Below are 22,565 nucleotides of genomic sequence, written 5' to 3' on the forward strand. Positions count from 1 at the left end.
CCCACCCTGTAATCCCTAGCTTTGTTTTAACATCACCCCCTAGACTTCTGATGAGTTGAGTCCTGTACTTACTTTGGCAAGAGTGGGCAATGGGGAACAGAAGGAACTAGAATGACTCTTCAGGGATCTTTCTGGTATAAAACTTGGGGAAGGTTATTTGGAGAACTGAGGAGGTGGGTAAGGCATTAGGACAGAGAAGAAATTTCTACCTGAGACTACGTGGAGTTGAGTGAAGTCCAGATTTTTATCTGAAAATCAATGTCAGAATATGTATGTTGAGGGTGGGGTGGGTTAGTACTTGGGAGAGAAATAGGAAAGTATGCCTAGCATCAGGAAAACTTGTCAGTTGAAGAAACAAATGATAAAACCTTGTTTAGATTGCTCCCAGGGAAAACCATATTTATAATAACTGACAAAAACCTTATGAATGCCATGTAAATAGGTTTCGATATTATTAGATGAATTTATGATTAATTTTGTGGTGATTGTAATTTGGTTATAACCCTGACTTGCCTCTCTCTCTTAAATCTTGCTAGTTTAATGATCCTATAATACAATCATCAGTTCACAAAATTAAAAATCTTGTCAGAGAAAAAAAAAAAAAATCTTGTCAGAAATATGAAGTAGAATAGCTATATCTTTACACTTATGGCTGTTGAGAGCAGTCATGTTTTCTAATTGGCCACTCATCTAGAAAGTGATGTAACTCTAAAAAAACAAACTGAGCGTCTTTTAAATTATCTGCTAAGTATCCAGAGTAGAAGATATGCCCATAAGGTGGGCACTTTACATTTGAAAAACACATTTTGATTTTATTACTAGGAAGAATGTTTGATTCTCTATTTACATGTGTTTATTAGAATGGAATGATGTGATGATTCCCATGTATACTTGATTGTATGAATTTCAACATTTTTGATGCCAAATAATTGAACTACAGTCAGTTCCACTATAACACCATGTGTGGGTTCCTAAAACCCACCACACTGTGCAAAATAAGGCAATGAAAAACCACAGGGCTCATAGGAAAACTGGGGCCAGGGGAATACTACTCAGAAATATCATCAATGACACATTGACAAAGATGGGTATAAAATGGCAGCCAACAGTTTACACAAAATTTACATTATGCTTAAATTGTTCTGTAATGCATCAATCATGTTAAAACAGATTTTTTTTTTCAGTTATGAACCAACTGTTACAAGAAAATCCACTGTGTAATAATCCCTCCAACACTTCCACACTTTCGATCTCCTCTTCTTCTTACCACTGGGCGAGCAGGGAAGTCGTCGCTCACCCTCTAGTTTGTGTGTTGAGGAGTCTTGACCTGCTAAAGGCCATGAAGTAACTGAGGGAAACTGCAGATTGTGCTCGTGTGTGTGAATCCTGGGCATGCATGGTTTCTTCTGAGAAACGAACCTCCTGAATGTGTGTACAGAGGGGGTCAAAAGACAGGCAAGGTCACAGAGACAAATCACAGAAGATGGGTCAGAATTCAAGTTAGAGTCAAGCTGAGTTTAGTTCAACATTGTATAAAAGTCTGTGAGGTAGCTGCCATGCTCACTCCTGCCATATCATTTCTAGAAAATATTGTTAATGCTTAAATGGGATATGTTTTCTTGATTGCATGGATGGGGAAACCCAGCCATGAGAGCTCAGTTTGTATTTTTTGATATGGCTTCATTAAACATTTTAGAATGTGTAGAATGTTTTAGAAACCATTTTGAAATTAATCTTCATAGCTCAGAGATGATGTCAAATGTCAGGGCCAATCTAGTAACTCTTCCCATTTCCAGCGGTCTGCTCTAGTAAGTTTTCTTTTTTTTTTTTTCTTTCCTTTCCTTTTCTTTTCTTCTTTTTTATTTTCCTTTCTTTTCTTTTCTCTTCTTTTTCCCCCATTTTTTCATTTTTTTTCTTTTCTTTTCTTTTTCCCCCATTTTTTCATTTTTAAAAATACATATATATATATATATATATATATACACACACATATATATATATATACATATATATATATATATATTTTTTTTTTTTTTTTTTTTGAGAGAGTGAGAGGGAGAGAGAGAGAGCACACAAAAGAGGGGAGGGTCAGAGAGAGAAGCAGACTCCCTCCGAACCAGGAGCTAGATGCTGGGCTCTGTCCTGGGACTCTGGGGTCATGACCTGAGTCGAAGGCAGACACAGCCAACTGAGCCCACCCAAGGGCCCCCTGTCCTATTAAGTTTCTGGGAAGACTCATGTAGAAGGGTACAATCCCAACATTTAGGAGGGACTTTGCTTCAGAGCATTAATTAATGTGGAAAATACAATTATTGGATACTTCCCTCTCTATGTGTATCTCAAGTACACCTCTCAGCTCCACTTCCAAAAGGTTTGGGTTTATTAAGCACCTCCTCTGCTCAAAGTAGTGGTCAGTGCTGTGGGGGATACAGAAGGACAAGATCCTGTCCCTGTCATCAAGGAACTCATTGGGGGGTTCTGTCTGATGACTGAAGAGAATCTACTCCATTGCCCTCGTGTTTTTATGGCAGAATATGGGCGGGTGCAGAGACGCAGGTGGGTGAGGAGGCCCCACTGTGGAGTTACTGGCTAAGTCAGCAGGTGTGTGTTGGGTTCTGATCACTGGGGGTTATAAAATCACGAGTTTAGCACTGTCACTAATTTACTTTGTATGTTAATAAGTTTATTTATAGTCCTATGTTGAAGGGTCTTACTCTGTAAAATCACACATTCCAGGTACCATTCAGCTGACAATGTTGCGGCTGTGCAAAGGCAGTCCAGATTTGGGTTCTTCTGGATGATGCCCTCTACAGCCCCTAAAAGGTTAAGACAATCCTGGGCCACCTCTGTTCATAAAATTCTTTTCTCATATCCAACACACAACGATAGCAAAATCGGCCAAAGTTACAAAACTGCAGTACATTTAACATTGACCATTTTGCTGAGTTAATGGTTTTCTACACACACACACACACACACACACACTAATGTGACTGCTATAAATGTGTAACTATTTGGGAATAATGTTAAGGTTTATATTTGAGGCTCTTTTGGGTTGTGAAGCTCAAAATATTCCTTTCCTTTCCCTTCTTCCCTCAACCCCACTTGCTGATTGCTCTGTTTCAAGTCATAACTGGTTTTATGAGATTAAACACCAGGTCTGTAAAAAGTGTTCTGTGTCAGTTTGTCCTAAACTCTTTGACTTTTTTTTTTTTTAAGAGTTTTAAAATAAACATTCTGACTGCCAGAATCTGAAGTCAACGTTGGATTCAATTTTATATGTGGTAGAAATGAAAAGAACTAGCATTCTCTATTTTGACACTTAGCATAAATTCCTTGCTTTTTCATGACTCCAGCTGATTAATAATAATAAGTGAGCCTAAAATATCTTATTCTTCCTGGCCAGAATTAAAAAGCTTAAACATCTATTACAAGCCCTGAGCTTGAAATAGAGCTTAAATTAATGTGCTAAGGTTCTAGAAGAAATAAGGCTGCAAACCTAATAAAATGAAATGTCCATTACCTCTCTTCCATGATTCTCAACTATCCCTCCTTTACCCTTATTTTATTTTCTCAGGGAAGCAAAAAAATTTGTGAGTGAAAATGAAGGAGCCCTTGGGAAAGGGAAAGGAAAGCAGTGGTTTGCATTTAAGATGATGATGGCCAAGGTAAGCATTTTTGCAACTCAGTTTAGTTGATGCCATGCATTCTCAATGGCAGCCATATTGATTCAAGGAGGGAGAAAATTGGTTTTGTTATGGGAGAGGGAAAATGTCTTACATTTTCTGTGTACGAAGCATGTACACACATAAAATAAATACACAGTATATCTTTGTAATAAAATTTGGGGCAGGATGTGATTCAGAAAACAAATAAAAAAGCCCCAAAATACTACTTAAAGGAGTTAAAATGAAAAATAAGTTGAGAAACATTGATTTATGGCAGAAGACTTACTTGTGTGATTTTTCTCACCCCTAAATGGCAAAGACTGTGCCCCTTTGATTTTTATTCCCTGGTAGTGAAGGGGTTCTAGGTTAAAGTTTCTTTCTCAAATGTCTACAAGTTTTAGGCCATATACCTCTTCTCTATAAATAACATCAACTACAAATTAAATAGAACATGAGAAAAAAAAGGGATACACCAATATAAACAGATTCTTGGAAAAGATAGAAAAGAAACTAACATTTATTTAGTATATACTATATGCAAAGCACTGAACTGAATCCTTCAGTTAAGTTATCATATTTAATTCTCAAAGCAAAGTAGGTATGCAGGCATTATTATCCCCCTTTACAATTGTTACCCCACCTGTAAGCTAAGTGCATTTCCATACAATGGGGTTTTGTGAATAAAATTAATAAATCTTAAATAGGTAATAGAGATAGATTTATGATACATGTCAGGGATTAATTTTGCCTGTTCTTATCATTTAAATGAATAGAATCATATGATATTTATACTGTTGTTTCTGCCTTCTTTGATGCAATATGATATTCATAAGATACATTCATGTTGTGGCCACTCTAGTTCATTTTTATCAGTCTGTTGTAATCCATCGTATGAAGGCACCACAATTTGTTCACCCATTCTCTTGTAGATGGGCATTTGGGTTGTCTCTAGTTGGGGCAATCTTTTGAACTTCAGACTTGTCTCATACTGTTATTTGGGGCCTACATGCCTGTCCATCTCACATGTCATCTCAGGATAATGCACACTTAACGTGAAGTTATGCACCCCATTCCCATTCTTCCATGTGGTCCTTGTGGTCCTCTTGACCATGGATGACCCAACATTGTGGAATAAAATGGAATGAAGGTCTTTTATAAAAACTGTGAATCTTTTTCTTCCTCCCTTTTCTGTGATACTATGCCTTTCCATTTAATTAGCTGCTCTACTTGTACCAGAATAAAAATTGTCCTATGTCGTAACACCATCCTGTGTTGAAGTCTCTTGTTTATGTTCAGCTTACTCTAGTAGACCCAGCAGCCCTTCAAGGCAGAAGCTGTGTTTTACTCATATTTCATCAATTTCTTCATGCAATGAATGAGTATTTAATTAAACACATACAATTTGCTGATCGCCTAATACCGGGTGCAAACTCAGTCCCTGCTCCCTTATTGTTGAGCAGAATACACAGATCTGTTTCAGCCTATTTGCTATAAAACAGGGGATGCATCAAAGTTGTTTTAATTGAATTGGTGTGGGGGTGGGTGAGGAGCAGGGAGGCAAGTAAAACCTACTGTTTTCCCTTTTTACAAAAAATCTTATGTGGCACCAGAGAAATCTTTCCAAGCTCATTGTCTTGTGATATTTTGGGCTGGGGGCAAAAGATAAACCTCTTGGCAAACAAGAGGCTGGGTTTTACTGCTGTATTTGGCTTTCTTTTCAGAAATGGGCAAAATTTCTTCGTGATTTTGAAAACTTCAAAGCTGCCTGCGTCCCTTGGGAAAATAAAATCAAGGCGATTGAAAGTAAGTGCTCATGAGATCTCATTAGATGGGAAGGTTGTTTATAAACTTACCAGATGACTTTCTCAGTTTCTATACTATTGGGAAGGTTAAAAACAAGAAAACAAACAAACAAAAATAACCATTTTTTACATTTTCTTTGTTTACTGTGAAAATTTGCGAGCACTTGCCAGTCACAGCATTGGAGACCCTGCTCTCCTTTTTTATGTTAGACCCAAATATTCTCATTCTGACCTTTTCTCTTCTGTACAGGGAAGTCAGTATTGTGTCCAATTACGCTGAGTCATAAGTATCACGAGGAAGGCTGCGATTTTATATTGGCAATGAATATGACATTGAAAATATATATTCTTGTGAGAGATAGTAATCAAAATGAACAATGTCTAAAAAGAATGAAGAAATCTTAAAGCCTCATTTTCAAATCTGAAGTAGAATAAGTAATCATCATCCAGGAACTTGCTATGTGAATGTCATATTGTGACTTCATTTGATACGGTATTTCTAGGGTACAGAATATAGTCCATCGAAAGCCTGTTTAGAACAGTGCTCTAGGCTTAGAATAAGGCAAGTAAAAATTTTAAAACATTGTAAATGTAATAAATAATTTTTTAAACCTATAAAGGAAAAAATAAAACATAAAAAGAATATAAGAAGAGTAAAGAATATAAAGAAAAAGGGATAATATCTGAAACAATTCTGAGCATAATCTTGCCATATTTTGGTTTCTAAGAGTTTTGACTAGGATCTGATTTTCCTCCCTGACTTTTCAGATCAAGAGGCAGGTTTTCCTGCTGGTTAAATGTGGCATTGCATAATTGAAATGGAGGCTCCAAAGGGAGAAAACACAGTTGATGGATATTTCATGGACATGATTGGGCATGTTTTAGGAGTGCCTCTCCTCAGTCTTCTGTCTCTCATTATCAGGTGGCAATGAATTAAAAATACATCAGCTAATTAATTGCACTTCGTCCCACAGATTGCTGTTGCGCCCCGTCATTGCTTTATTTTCCTCCTTAACACTTGCTGTGTAAAATACTGTATATTTAATTTACTTTTTAAGTGTAATTTCATTTCATTTTATTTTACGTTTACTTCTTCTGGTAGACTACGAAAGCAGAGGTTTGGTTTGGTGTACTCCTGGATCACCAGACCTAAAATTTGCTTGACTTTAATAAATACGCATTGAATAAAACTAAATAGTAGATGTCCTTCAAATGTTTGCCATTCTAGGAAATGCGAAAAAGAATTTAGACCCAGCAGGGCAGAACAGGCACCGTGGAATCCTTGTTTCAAGCGTGCAGCTCAAATGTGGTACCTTGAAATGCACTGAGGAGCGGAAAGCCATTTGGAACATTAAGGTCTTGATACAATTTGTGTGGAAAGAACTCTGGATTTGGTTCTTTGCTTTGCTGTTCAACTCTGAGACAGTCATTTAATCCCTCTGGGCCTTGGTCTATTCATCTATGAGATGATAGGATTGAATCTTGATAGTCATGAGATGTAGCTCAAGAAATTTGTAATAATGAGAGTTAAAATATGTACATTTGCAGATTATTTATGTGGAAGGTCCACTGTCTAGCTTGTCTCAATAATAATGTCCTGCCCACCTGTGTTGCAGTGGCTTATCTTGAGTGGGATAGAAACCAATGACTTTTCTTGCCAGGAAGCTCACACAGGAATGAGTGACAGTACGACTACCATCCAGCGTGTGTGTTACTGAGGGAAAGACAGATCGAGAGCCATTCAGTTATACTTTTAGTTATCTTCCTTCCTCCCCTCTTCCTCCAGGAAATTTGGAACAGTCAGCTGGATAACTCCAGCAGATGCGGATTATTTTCTCTTCCGCATGCAATTTTGGGTTTGATTAGGTTGTCCTGATTTCTCCACCTTTGTGGAGAAAGTGCTTTGCCTCACTGCGAAGAATTGATCCTTATTTTCTATTCCACCAACAACGGCCACAACCACCCCTCTTCATGTGTCACCTAGATACCCTACAGTCACTTCATATAATCTCAAACATGCCTGCAGTGTGCCCATTATGCTTCCTATTTTCAAGTCGCAGTTAAATCAAGGTCCCAGAATGAGTCACCAGAGGAGCTGAGAAGTCAGGAAGTCTCTCTGACTCCACAGCTTATGGTTTTTCTCAATGGGGCTTACTCGTTTGTTACTTGAAGGAAGATTTTATAAACTTTTCCTTCTGCCTCAGGATGAGCAGTTAGAGATTTTCTTGATCATTATCTTATTTGGGGAATTGTGTCCCATTTTCTCATGTGTTTATTTTGAATGAGTTATTTGTTTAATTATGTACTTAAGTTTCTTTAAGATGCTTAATGCATTATGATCTTAATGGTAATCATCAGGACATCATATGCTTTTGGGCTATTGTAGTAGTTGACAAGTGGGAAGCCTCTCTAAGAGGCTTAGTATTAGTATTAGTAAAGTCATTGGGTTGATTGGGTTGTACCAGCCATCTCATAGAAAGTACCCTACGGAGGACAGGGAGGCAGGCATCTGTGATGGTCTTTGAAACTTAAGTAAATGGAAATTGGGAAAGAAATGGGGCATGCCATCAGTTTTCTAAAGGTTGAGGTTCTTTTGCCCCTGACTGGCTCTATAATATGGATAATCCTTTTATACTTGGGGCCCTCTGTTTCTACATTTGGAGCTTCCCCCAAATTTGGGGTTTAATTGGTTCCTGTGCAAGGCAATTTCCAACCTAACATTCTATGATTTATAAGTTACAATCAGCTTGAGATTTATATGTAAACAGATGAAGTTCTTTGTACTTTTGAGTGATAAATATTTGAAATGGTTAAATGAAAAAGAGACTTACAGCGAAAGAGGCCTGCATAATTTACCTTCTCCACTAGTTCTTCTTAGAAAAAAGTAGATTAAATATGTACCCTATTTATAAAATACATATTTCATATTGTAAAATAACACCAATATTTTTCCCTTACAGAAATGACCATTTAATCCTACAGAAGGGTCAGAAATACTATTATATTCCTTTTGAAAGTCAGAATAATCTAACATAATACCTCATTTAATCTTCAAAATAAACTTGGCTGGACTGATTAATTGAGCAAATATTCACGGAGTACCTGCCATTATTCAGCCTGTTTCCAGGCACGGGGCATGCAGTACTGAAAAGGACAGTCAAGGCTCGATCTTACATCCAGTTATGTTAATATGCACTTGGGTGGGAAAGACAGGTCATAAAGTAGAAGCAATTAAATCATGAAGAAATTTCAGATTGTGGTCAGAGGCATGTTTAAAACAGGAGCAGCTAAGTTCCATTCCAAAGTCTTTCTAATCCATTTGCCCTCATTCTCTGCTCAATCTCTAGATAATACTAAACAAGTATTTTTTTAAGTGTGGTTTTAAGAGAGTCCCAAATTGCCAGTCTTCTCTGAGTTTTCATAAAACTCTAATAATTGGCAGAATGGAGAGGGGAACTTATGTCTAAAACTCATGCTTGATCATATCTTGATTCCAGTAAGGCCTGGATTCCTTTGTGAGTGTGGACTAGACAGTTACTTAAGGACCCCAGGTGGTTTTTTGTTTTTGTTTTTGTTTTTCACATCAAAAATAGATTTGATCATTCCTGCCACAAAGGGATGCTGTGAAATTCTACGTCACGTGGGGCTGCCATTGAATTTTACTGTCACGTCGGCCTTGTGAAGAGGCCCTGCTAAGAACCCCAGGATTACCCACAAGGATACACCGTATTAACTACATTGTATTTCGTATTTTGCTGAAAAAGCTGTGTATTTGTACTCCCAGGAAATATAGTCTATATCCATTGTGACTCCAGAATTATTAGCAAAACCATGGATTAAATCATGGAATGTCCTTCAATCTGGAGATTACAAGTCTTTCTCAGAAGTGAAATCTACTTCTTCCTAATAGTAAAGTATGGCATTAAAATAAGGTGTGAGTGACCTATTTTTCAGACCGGAAAGATCTGTAGATAGACAACCCTAAGAACAGAGTTTCTTCAAGTTTCATGTCTTCATGTTTCCCTACTGGCCTCAGAGCTGCAGAAAATGGAAATCAAATTTGCCACATTTAATTCCCCTAGGCCAGTTCGAAAGAAACTATGCTTCATGTCCTAGCCTAATGAGATGGTATTTATACTGTGCTCATACAGCAGGTGATTAAATTGGTCTTTTTCCCCCACATTTAGAAATGCTCATATTTGTCTGCCTGTCTTATTACCCATCTGTTCAAGAGGAAATTATACATGATGACAGACTATAAATTACTTTGCCTTAATAATAAATAACCAAAGGGAGAGGTGAAACTTTAACCTTAGTTTAAAAGAAATGCAAGGAAATTCAGCAACAAGAATATTGCATAAGCTTAAAAGGCCTCACTTGAATATGTACCAAGGACTCTGTTTTACTATATTAATAATTCATTATGGAAACAGAATTTATTAGATTAAAGAAAAAAAAAAGAATTTGTCATTTCTGGGCACCGTTCCAATTTATGAATGTGAATGGCCTTAGCTGATTGGTGGAAATTGCCTATGTTTTTTCAGACATACACATTCATGGCTTATTTACTCCGCATATTCTAGTTTTTTGGTTTTTTTTTTTTTTTATAATAGTGTTATTACGATTCTACTTGAGTAGCAGTATACCACTGTGGTTAAGAGAGATCTGGATTTGGAGTCGAACACCTACAGATCGAGGCTGCCTAGTTTAGAGCCCTGGCTTCATCATTGACTACCTATCACTACATAACTCCCTGTGTGACCCTGGTTCCATCATTTACTAGCTGTGTAACCCATGGGCCCAAGTCTCTGTAAAGTGAGAGTATAGGAGTTCTCTTCTTGCAGGAATTCCATGATGACTAAAGGAATTAATACACAAGATCAAAATAGGTACTGAAACAAAATTCATTAAATGTTAGCTATTACTGTCATTAATCAAGTCTTGGTTCAGTCAAATGCTGTGTTTAGGTTTTTGGTTCCCCATCCACACAGTGGGACTAATAACACTTAAACTTATCGGGTTCTAGAAGCAATAAAATGAGCTGACGAAGTTTACAGTAATTGAAGTTTATGCATAATTGACCAGCAACATATGTCAGCTGTTACTACTAGTACTACTACAAATATTACTACTACTACTACTACCCATTCTTGTTCTTTTTTTTTTTAAAGATTTATTTATTTATTTATTTATTTGGCAGACAGAAATCACAAGTAGGCAGAAAGAGAGAGGAGGAAGCAGGCTCCCCGCCTAGCAGAGAGCCTGACGTGGGGCTCCATCCCAGGACCCTGGAATTATGACCTGAGCCGAAGGCGGAGGCTTTAACCCACTGAGCCACCCAGGCGCCCCCCCCCCATTCCTGTTCTTTACAAGAGTAAAACAATTTAATCTAGGAGACTAAGCACATGGAATGACTGTTCTTTTTAATTATGATTTCTTAGCTACACTTCAGGAAGATTTCTCTTTTCAGTCAACGCCAGATTTAGCCACCTATCTCTGATCAGATAGAACCACTAGGATAAATGGATATGAAGAGGAAAGATTTCTCCTTTTTTATTTTTGTGTTGAGACAGGGAAAGGTCCTGTGGAGCATGGATGCCAACCGGTTGATTTGTGTTCTTTCCTTTACAATCTTTCTTTTGTCACTGATGTCTGCCCTCTGCCATTGATGTGTTCTATAGAAGGAACAATGTCTTCTGGATTTCTTGGTCTCTTTGACCTGTGTCTGGGTCATTTGTACAATCACTACTCTTAATGAAATCTGTTTTCCTGAAATTCATTTCCTTTAGATTTAGGATTGTGTAAAAAAAAAAAAAAGTAAGGAAGGGGGGCTGCTTAATGGTTACTTCTCTACTTCCAATAAAATAGTTGTGGAAAAAATGGAGCTTGAAAACTTTGGAGTCTAAAGTATATTTCATCCATAATGAATATAGATTATATCTGGGGGAGGGGATACTTTCAGAAGCCTTATAATTTGCTTCTCTTTTTTGCCTTTAGGTATATTTGTACTCTGTATTCAATTTAAGAAATTTATTTGCTAGGGTTGTGCATGGAGGCTGAGAGAAGGTGGGTGATGGGTGCTAATGAGAAGAGCAAAACTTTTAGAAGGAAGGAGGGAAGGAAGGGAGGGAGGGAAGGATGGAGGGATGGGGGAAAGAGGAAAGGATGAGTCAGCACCATGTGCTTGGGACTCTATACCAGAAGATCTCGGTGTTTCAGGAAAAACTTGCTCCAGATGCCTAGAGGCCAAGTTCCTTCTTCAGTTAATGAGTAACCATAATGACTAGCAAGCAAGAAGTCTACTGCCTTCAATAAAACCTGACACGTGAACCCGGCTGTGGCGGGGCTTGGGCAGTTGTTACCAGAGAACATAGATAACAGCCCTGAGATGATCTGAAATCACTGGGAGCCAGGTGGATGATCAGATGTCCTGGGAAGGGCAGATCTGCGCAGCCTTTCTGCAGATGGACCTGTGCATCGGGTTACAGCTCCTATGGGCATGTTTATCAAAACCACACGCTTTTAGAAATCCAGTAGAACTCTGCATCTCTCTACAAAGGGAAATGGATCCAAACATTCAGACTAAAAAATAATTGATTTTTAAAAATGTCCATTTACATTTTTTTTTTTTAAAGTTCCTATAAAAATGGTCACTATGCTTTGGGAATAGGCGAGGCGGGTCCTAGAGAATAGACCTGAGTTTCAGAAAGAGAAGCATGACTCTCGTGTGAGCTCAGCCTTATCTTACTAATCAGAGACTGGAATTTGCTTCATCTGAGCCGCCTCCTTTCTGCAATAATGTTTCCCTACTGGTGACGCTGCAAAGCCAGAGGGCCAAGAAAGCCATTGGTCCCTGGACGTGTTTTGCTGAATGAGTCGGGAAAAAGGGCCTGATGGGGTGGGCGGCTGTGGGTGTTCATCATTTCTTCTTGGGCAACTGCATAGGGGGCATTGGGAATTGGGAAGAAAACTAGCTACTTGATGTTGAACTTCAAGTGATAAAGAAAAAGTGTGGCTTTTGTTATCAGATGAAATCTCAACCTGAGACTCCAAATTCATGTTTTTTCTTCCTCTTCCATTCTCTGATTTAAGAAAAATTTTTTTTTCTCGTGGGGCGCCTGGGTGGCTCAGTGGGTTAAGCCTCTGCCTTCAGCTCAGGTCATGATCCTGGGGTCCTGGGATCGAGCCCCGCATCGGGCTCTCTGCTCAGCAGGGAGCCTGCTTCCTCCTTCTCTCTCTGCCTGCCTCTCTGCCTACTTGGGATCTCTGTCTGTCAAAAAAAAAAAAAAAAAAATCTTAAAAAATTTTTTTTCTCGTAAATACCATTTGGACAGATCACTTTCCCCTGGGGCATGTGCAGGTTGATGGCACATTCTTGCCTGTCCCCTCCCAATTCATTTCCCAAAGCTGAAAAGAATTTAAAGGTCCCATTCTACCCCACCCCCCACCCCACTATTTAACACCTGTTGGGTGACTTTCTCAACAATTTAAAATAAAAGTCTCACTTCTTACCTGTCCTTAGGAGGCCCTATGCAGTGTGGTTTGGCTCATCTCTTCATCATCATCTGTCACCGCTTTCCCTTGTTTATTGGGCTCCAAGCACATAGCCCTTCGGTTTGTTCCTCAACTGTCCTGAGCTCTTGCCTGTGTCCAGATATTTGTTCTCACTCTTTCCTCCGCTTGAGCTGCTCTTCCCCAGCCGGGGCTTTGCTTCCTCTTTGTCCAGCTTGAGACAACTGCTCAGATGTTGCCCTAATACACCTTTCTCAGCAAGCTAATTGAAAGCAACGCTGTCAATATTTTACCTCCTTTCTCTAGGACCCATCTGGTTATAATGATTACATATCTTTATAATTATTATAATAATGCAATCGTATGTGATTTTATATATAATACATATGTATCCTATATATGCTACATGCATATATGATACATCCTACAAAATACAGATACTATACAATGTATATGAATATGCATCTATAGTGTATAATATGACATATACTGTACATACATTTAATATGATATATAATAGAATGTAGCATATATATTATGATAAACAGATACATATTTTATTTATTTGTTTTTAAAATTCCTGCCTCTCTGTTGTTTCCCTACCTCCCTAAAATGTAAGTTGCATGAGGGCGATAACCCTGTCTGTGACATCGTGTTTCGCATCTAAGATAATTCCTGACAGAAGATACTTTAAATATGTGAAGAGTGAGGGAATGAGCTTCAGCTCCTACATGGTACCTAAAACACGGCAGTGGCGCACACACAAATAGCACCGGAGGGTCTGCAAGCGAGCTGTCCCTGAAGGATGTGGGGAAGGGAAAGGCCTTGGAGAAGGGCATTGTTGCCTGAGAGAAGGGAGGCAGAAATATAGTGATTATAAGGATAATGATTTAACTACTGGCAGGTCTTGTGGTAATCACTTTACAGGTATCACTCACTTAACGATATTCACTTATTACCTCCAGGAATAAAATGGGCTCCTCAACTAGCAATCCTCGCTGCTAAGCCCCAGGCCGCTCTCCCCTGGGTGGGCTCTGAAGGTGTAGGTCACAGTAGTTCTATGCGGCTGTATCTACCTAGCAGGGAGCACTTCCATTACCAGTAACATTTTCTCCTCCTGCATAGAAACAGACTGCTGAAAACCGTCAGTGTGGAAAGGACCAGTGTGTTGCGGTGAGCAGATTAATTTTTGAAAGCACCAAGACTCGGCTTTTGTTTCGCTTGGTGCTGACCTGCCTTCCAACCTTTTCATTTTCTCTTTGACAGGTCAGTTTGGCTCCTCTGTGGCCTCATACTTCCTCTTCTTGAGATGGATGTATGGGGTAAACATGGTTCTCTTCATCCTGACGTTCAGCCTCATCATGTTGCCAGAAGTAAGAATTGGACTTAATCATTTACCAAAAAAAAAAAAGCTAAAATGTGAACACTGTCCTAGAAAATTTCTTTTCTCTTTTGAAGACTAGCACAATTAACTGGCCGATACCCGCTCTTGGAGTCCTAGTGCTTGCAACAAGGTTCATCTTCAAAATGGTACCCATGGGCCAAAGATCCTAATCCTTGCTCCAGAGGGTAGATGAGCCTCCTGAAATCATACATAAAGTGCCGTGTGAATGTTTAAATGTACATTTTTATGTGGAACGGTTCATGGCTTCTATCAGATTCCCAAGGTGGTCCCTGTGCTCAAATGTTAATTGCTCAAAAGGAAGGCTTTCACACCTTGTGAATTGTATTTATTTTGCCAAGTTTGCTTTGAAAAACATCTTAGTGCAACTCAGGACATTTAGCTTTTATATCCGAAGAAACACAAAGTGAGCAATTTTTTCTGGATGTAAAATGAGATAAACCAGCCCTCCCCCCTCCCAACCCATGCACATGTACACATACACAGTAGGGGTCTTTTAGGATCAAGGGCAGAGAGGAGAGGAAAACAGATAGTGCTTCCAGACTGAAGAAGAAGGCAAAGCCCTGAGTTAAAAGGCGGCATGAGGGGGTGGTGGGAAGAGTCCATCAACTAAGGCCAAGAAGCAAGACGAGGGTTGGAGCCTTTATCCATAAGAAGTTAAAGGACTCTGACCACTGGATGCTTACTTGTACAAAAGGCAGGTTAGGCTTTACTCAAGCTACAAAGGGTATTTTCAGGTACCATTATTTCAAAGCCAGTTTGTTCAGAACAGCATTGCCCACAGCCAAAACTAAGTGTTTTGAGGGACTTGTTATCCTCATGGTTTTGAATCAGGGCCAGTTTCTGTATCAAGCCTCCCCACAGGTATAATTCCTTACATTCATGACAAGTTTTAGCTTTTAAAAGCACAAAAACACTTTCACTTCTTTTATTTCCTGAGCCTCACAACAAATTCACGATGTAGACTATAGAAGAGTTTTCTTTCCCCATTTACAACTGTGGAAGCAGAGTCACACATTGCTTATTGGGCTTAACTAGTATCCCAGAGTGAGGATTTTTTTAATGCTGTTCTGGGTGTAGTACCATGATTGCACCCTTCGTCCCAAGATTTTGCAACCTAATCCATTAGTTTTAGAATCCCTGAAGTAATTCGGAAGGTTCTAGGGCTAGGAGACCGTGGACACAGATTAGAAGTCCTGTAGAGTTCATCTCTCAAGTGAAAACTTCAGACAGCGAGGCAGAATGCATGTCATCACCTTCAAATTAACCCCAGCTTTCTTTCTGCTCATCTCTCTAAGGAACCCTAAAACTTCTTCACTGGCTGTCATGACGCCCCGTAGTGTTAGACTCAGGGTCTCTGAAGTTCTGTCAGCCACGCTTGCTCATTCCCCCATACCGCACAGCCGCCATGGAAATGGAAGGTTGTGGCTGGTTTGCTCCACCTCTAGGAGATTACAGAATGCCTGAGAGAGAGCAGGGAGCCAGTCTGTGTCCGATGGGATATAGTCCTAGAACGAAGAAGCGTATTGTCTTTTGGATGCTGTCTTACAGGTTTGTGTAAGATGCTGAGAGGCATCCTATTTTCTAGGCAATGGTTCCCAGCTCCAGCAAAAGAACAAAGGAGGACGTGCTAGCTTTGCAGCAACACCAGAGGCCAAGGCTGGTCCCTTCCCCGGAGCTCAAAGCTCCATTTTGCCTCTGCTTGGTCCCACCAGCCTCATTCAGCATTCCTTCTAGGCAGATGCCCTTTTGCCCAAAGTTCCTGTGTCCCTGGGCAAGCCTGAGACCTTAATCTTCTTTGTCTTTTGTGGCCCCTCACTTTGGGGTGAGACAGCATGGAGAGGGCCCACCTTCTGCTCTGTTCAATCCTAGGAAGCCAAGAAGCTTCCATGAAACCCGTGCCTCTTGTGCAGAGGGTAGAAGGAGGGGTTGATTTCCAGCCCTTGCCCAGGCAGGCTTGGCACCCAGCCTTCCAGCCACATTCATCCTCCACCTCCAGCCCAAGGGAAGGAAAGTTTTCATGTTACACAAGAAGTGGCATCTGCTTGGCAAGCCATGTGCCTGCCCTGGGGCTAGAGGGGTGCTTTTTCCAGTTCTCACCAAGACACCTGCTGGAGCCCTGTTCTTGCTCTCTCACCTGTTGGCTCTGCCTCTAATAACTCCTCTTTCAGTCTGGTAGCATCAGATGAGGGCAGTAAACCTGAATTAGTGGTAAAGCAAATATAATGAGGGTGCAATCTTTCCTCCTGTTTGACACCCTCAAACTGATGAGCGATTCACTTGAGTCGTCTCTTCCTTAACATGAAGGACAGAATCTCCCTCCACCTCCACCCCTAGGAGGTAGCCCCATAGGAAGATGTGGGTAGTATGTTTTTTGTTGTTTTTTTGAACACTCTAGTTCCCCCAGAGGCCTCTGTTCTCCTCTCCAGACCTCCCCTTAAGAAAGACCAGTTTGGAGGTGGTGGTGGGTAGTGGGGCTGCTCAGCAAGCCTCTGGGCAATGTGGTTGGCCAACTGCTGGTGGTCCACTGAGCTCAGCATGCAGGGCTCTTAGCACTGCCTTTGTTCTTCACTCTGGATTTAGTAGTCGATTCCCAGAAAATGGGACCCCACGTGGAGACCCACAGAGTTGCCATGAAAATGTGTAAGAAGTGCTTTTAAACAAAACCATTTGTGATCACATGTGTGGCTCAGACTTTGTTTCCAATTATTAACTGCCTTCTTTGCTTCTCTGTATAGTACCTCTGGGGTTTGCCATATGGCAGTTTACCTAGGAAGACAGTTCCCAGAGCTGAAGAGGCATCTGCGGCTAACTTTGGTGTGTTGTACGACTTCAACGTAAGTGTCTGCACACAGCTATGGTGGTAGGAGGATGGATTTTTGCTTACTCTCTGAAACCCCATGGTCTCTTCTTCTGGCCTGGTTGAAGGTCTAAAGAGATATGTCCCTGCCCCTGCTAAAACAACAACAACAACAACAACAAAACCAGGAAAGGATGGAAGGAAAGGAAGAAGGTGGCGGGGGGAAGACAGGGAGGTAGGAAGGAAGGAAGGAAGTGAGTGAGGGATGGGATAAGAGAGAAAGGATTGGCTTAAGAATATGATAACTTGATTAAATGGGAATATAGACTGAATGAAGGTGAACTCAAAGATCAGAGTCTTGAAACAAATACCTTTATCTCTGGCTTTGGAAAAAGAACAAAGGGAGAGTTTGCAAATGCACCTTTTGAAAAATCTTGTAGGATTCTTAGGGAATTAGAGCTTTAACATTTTGTATTAACCTCTTTGTTTCCCTAAACAAATCAATTTAGTATTCCTGAATAGTTAGTACTATTCGGTAATTATTCAATAAATAAAGCTAGATACTAAATACTAAATAGTACTGGATTCTAACTTCTAAATGATACTAAAATGAGTACACTCGCTTGTGGTACCCGTATGAACATTCCTTGATTGTAGTACAAGGATAGTATTACTCTTTGAGCTGCCCTGGGTGGGGATTATTGTTACGGCAGAGACTCATTTTTGCCCATTGAAAAATTATTTCGGAGTCTGATTCAAGTCTGTGGCAGCTCCTCAGTTCCACACATTGTCTTTCAAAATAGCAACCCGATCAGAGATGTTTGAAAGTGTAGAGGATAAAAAAGTAGCAAGGTGGGAATTGGGGAATTGATAATTCAAGGAATTTTTGCAGAGTAGCAAATGAGAATAAGATTTTATGAAGCCTGGGGAATAAAAGAAGGAGAGAAAAACTAATAAACTAATAAAAACTAATAAACTAATAAAAAACTAATAAACTCTTCATGGCCATAGTATTGATAGGTTTATTTCACAGATGTTTTGAATTCTACCCTCAAGACCCCTAAATTGTGAGCTTCCTAAAGAGGGGATCATATCCGTTACACGTTCTTTGAAGCCCTTATATGATACTCAACCAACAGAGGCTTCATGAATCTTATTGACTGACAATACTGAGTAAGGGGAGGATTTGTAGAGCCTTGAGATAAGAGCCATAGAAATTAATTTATGTGAACAATTCCAGAAAATGTAAACTTCAGGAAAGTTTCCCGGTCTCTGACTAAGCCAGGCAAGCTAGAGAATGAGCAGAAGGCATGATGTCAGCCCCGATTTTTGTGGCATTTGGAATCTTTAGTCATCCCTGTTAGTTTACTTTTCATTTCAATTCATCATTTGTTTATTGAATATAAACACGCACTGGTTTTACAAAGATACAGGTGACATGATTCTTGACCTCAAGGCACTCATGATGGTAGAAGATAGCAAAATAGACAAAAAGAAAAAGACACAGGGGAGCCCTGAGTAAGAGGTTGTTAATTTTGCCTGTGAAGGTGTAGGATTTGTAAAGGATATGACCTCTGAGTTAGATTTTACTTATCTTTTATTTCTCCTTTCTATTATCCCCCATACATCTCTCTCTTTCCCTCCCTCCCCTCTCTCTAAATTTCAAATAATTTTTTACCAACGCTCACCTGAAACTGCTTTTACATCTCATTCTCTTCTTATTAGCAAGGTAATAAACTTCCAGTCTGGTTAATAAGAACAGGAACTAATAGTATCATTGGCATTTTCTGATGTTTGAGTCAAACTAGAGAAAAGAAGAACTGAAAGAATGAACAAAAGTTTTTTTTTTTTTTGATTTGTAAATATTTATTTAATGAGGTTTAAGCACTTAGAAATTTGTCAGCTAACCGAAATAAAAAAGTTGGGGGGCAAAGTCCATTAGGGATTTGAGAGATATTAGTCAGCTGAGGAAAACAAAGAGGAAGGTGGCTCTAGGGGCAAACCAGAGGCTCTAACAGGTGGATACAGGAGGAAGCCAGGAGAGAGGGCTTGGGCAATAAATGGACTTACCAGGATTTTATTACTGCTCTTGGGAGCTCTCTCATGTTCAGTTGGGTGAACTACTACTTGCAGGTGGATAGAGGAAGGCAGGAACTGGAGTAGTCTGTGATACACATTTTCCTTCATAATTCCAGGCCTGCCTAAAAACAGTTCTAAAGCAATAAGAGAATATAAATGGTCAAGAAAAAAATAAGAAAGTCATTAAAGTGGTATTATTCATTTATAGCGTTTCTTAATTTTTCTGCATACTGTAACCACTCAATTATTTGGCATGTATCATAAAATAAGAGAGTTTTAGAGATAGGATTGCTTTTAGAGCTCTTCCATCCCATGTTTCACATTATAAAATGAGGGAAATTTTGAGTCACAGAAGCATGTTCAGGGTCTTATAGCTATCGAGTGGCTCCTAATCTAGTATTCTTTCTATTCTTAGTATTCTATCAATAATTTTGTTGCATTGATTTCCAACAGCATTCTCACTGACTGTTTCCAGAACACAGACCAACTCCCTTCAATGCCATAGCTATCTCAGTGGGGAGAAGGAGTTGAAACAGATCCATTCTTCACCTTTCATAATAAACACACAAGTTGCAAATTAGCTTCTCAAGTAGAATGATGGTAGGTTTAAGATTTACTCTTGCCCAAGGTCTCTACTTGGTCCTCTGAACAATGACCTCATAGAGGTGCCCACCCTGTATTGTAAGATGGTCTAACTGGACAGCAGAGAGTGCTATTGTGGCATCATGGAAGAAATCATTTACTGGGTATCCTTGAGCTCCCTAAAAACAGAATTCTGCACTTCCGAAGAGCCAGAGATGCCAGGGGGAAAAGACATGTTTCAGGCCTGGGGCAGAGATACCAAGTGCCTGAACAATCTAATTAAGCCATGGGTTGGTTGTTGCATCCAAGAAGGTTAACATACCGGCTCAGCTAAGCAATGCCCTATAGATGTAGGCGAAGAGAAGCAGAAAAAGATTTATAGAACACTGTGAAAGAGATGCAAGCATGACCTCTTGTGGCAGAGGAGCTTATATGATGTGAAGGGTCTGAAAACCTTTGAGGTGGAGGCTGGGAAGTGGAGTCTCCTCTTGGAGACTCAGGACTTCTCTCTGTACAGCCCCCAAGGCCCCAAAGTATCTCTCTGGAGCTCAGTGCTCTGTCATTTGTAAACACATGTCACAACTTGGGGCACCTGGGTGGCTCAGTCCGTTAAGTGTCTGCCTTCAGCTCAGGTCATGATCCCAGGGTCTTGGGATTGAGCCCTGCATTGGGCTCCCTGCTCATTGGGGAGTCTGCTTCTCCCTCTGCACCAACTTGTGCTTGTTCTTTCTCTCACTCTCAAATGGATAAATAAAATCTTTAAAAAAAAAAAAACAACCCACATGTCATAACTCATCAAAATTCCCTTTAATTAATAGTAGACAAATGGCATTTGATATTGGCTAGGTTAGCCAGTCTTATGGCTGCTCAAAGTCACGGTCTACCAAGCACTGTATTTTTGATCCTGTTTTTGAGTACCTCCTGATAGGGCTTACTAATCTGGAGGAAAACATATTTCATTAAAATGGTAAATAGGGAGATTGTCTAGTATGTGTGCTGTGAATTGAATTGGCAGATATGGTATTATTTGAAGTAGTAGAATTGGAAGAACAAGTTCAGGTCAGAAGAGGATGTCTTCGTTGGCAAATACTTGGAGACACAAAAATGACGTATGAATGATAAAGAGAAAAAGGCTATGGTTTTGATGTTCTTGTGAGCGAGAGGGAGGAGCTGAGGTGGCATTTGGAAGCAGCTTGAGCTGGTATCAGACGGTGAGATCATTTGGGTAAAGATTTGAGTTGTGAATAAAGGGAAATGCACTCAGTTTTCCAGCTTGTGAACATCTTGTACATTGCGCGTGGATAAATGGTGAGTGAACTTTGCCTCCCCTTTTCTGTCGGTCAGCATAGATGTTGGTGGGATGAAGCCCTAGAAGGGACAGAAGAGGACAGTTAACACCTATCATGTTAAGTAGGCACATACATTAAATTTCATCTTCATAGAAACCCTTCAGTATGAAGATCAATAATCTTTTTTTTTTTTTAAGCATCCTATAGGCTGTTTAGTTTGTTTGTTTTTTTTAAAGATTGTATTTATTTATTTGACAGAGATCTCAGTGGGCAGAGAGGCAGGCAGAGAGAGAGGAAGGGAAGCAGGCTCCCTGCTGAGCAGAGAGCCCAATGCAGGGCTTGATCCTAGGACCCTGGGATCATGACCTGAGCTGAAGGCAGAGGCTTTAACCCACTGAGCCACCCAGGTGCCCCATGAAGATCAATAATCTTCTTATAGGGGTGCCTGGGTGGCTCAGTTGGTTGCACATCAGGCTCTTGATTTCTGCTGAAGTCATGATCTTGGGGTCCCAGAATGGGCCCTGCGTTGGGCTCCACACTCAACACAGAGTCTGCTTATCCCTCTCCCTGTGCTCCCGCACATCCTCACCTTCTTTCTCTCTCATCTTTCTCATCTTTAAAGATTTTATTTATTTGACAGAGAGAGAGGGAGAGTGTGCACACAAGCTGGGGGAGGAGCAAAGGGAGAGGGAGAAGGAGGCTTCCCACTGAGGAGAAAGGCCAATGAGAGGCTCCATCCCAGGACCCTGGGATCATGACCTGAGCCAAAGGAAGAGGCTTAACCAGTTGAGCCATCCAGGAGCCCCAGTAATCTTTTTATAGTTGAGGGAATTTGAACTCAGAGAGGTTGGTCAGTTTGCCAAACACAGCACAGGTAATTAAAGGAGGTACTGAAAGTCAAGGTAAAATGGGGCTGATTTTAATGTCACGTTGTTGGTTTATTTCTAACACACCCCAAGCTGATTCCTTCTGCCCTGCTCACTTGTGCTGTATATCATCCTTGAAGTCTGTCCTCAGAGGAAACTGTTGCAGACATTCCAAATGTTTTCAAACAGCAGCTTCCTTCCTGATTTTTTCGGCTGCAACCGCTCTTCTAAATAATAATCTTCCAGAGCGACAGTGTCTCCTCGCAGACATATGTCAGTTCTCTGAAGTTCCTTCATCTCATATGGTACTGGCCACATTTAGAAGAGATATTTTTGTGATATACATATGGAATAACATCTTTTTTAAGGGATATTTCAGTAGTTCAAATGCATCTTTATTTTCAGGGAGTACCCCCTTTTTTACAGAGGTGTAGTTGACATACAGCATTATATTAGTTTCAGGTGTACAGCATAATGATTCAATATTTGTATATATCATGAAATCTCCCCAATAAGGACTGGTTAACATCTGTCAACATACACAGCTACAGAATTCTTCTTGTGA

At 40.0% G+C, this 22,565-nt stretch overlaps 1 protein-coding gene across 2 annotated transcripts in view; it reads left to right on the forward strand.

Annotated features, from left to right (window-relative positions):
* LOC111153626 (transmembrane channel like 1) overlaps nt 1-22,565 on the forward strand; it is a 162,024-nt gene that overhangs the window by 77,481 nt on the left and 61,978 nt on the right. For both annotated transcript variants that reach the window (XM_022512771.1, XM_022512770.1), the window contains exons 5-8: nt 3,578-3,668; nt 5,390-5,471; nt 14,249-14,355; nt 17,123-17,221. In XM_022512771.1, coding sequence (XP_022368479.1) covers nt 3,578-3,668; nt 5,390-5,471; nt 14,249-14,355; nt 17,123-17,221 — 379 coding nt within the window. The remainder of the gene's footprint in view (nt 1-3,577; nt 3,669-5,389; nt 5,472-14,248; nt 14,356-17,122; nt 17,222-22,565) is intronic.

The sequence above is a fragment of the Enhydra lutris genome, unplaced genomic scaffold (genome assembly GCF_002288905.1).
Source record: "Enhydra lutris kenyoni isolate GAN:26980312 unplaced genomic scaffold, ASM228890v2 scaffoldscaffold33, whole genome shotgun sequence".
Lineage (NCBI taxonomy): Eukaryota > Metazoa > Chordata > Mammalia > Carnivora > Mustelidae > Enhydra > Enhydra lutris.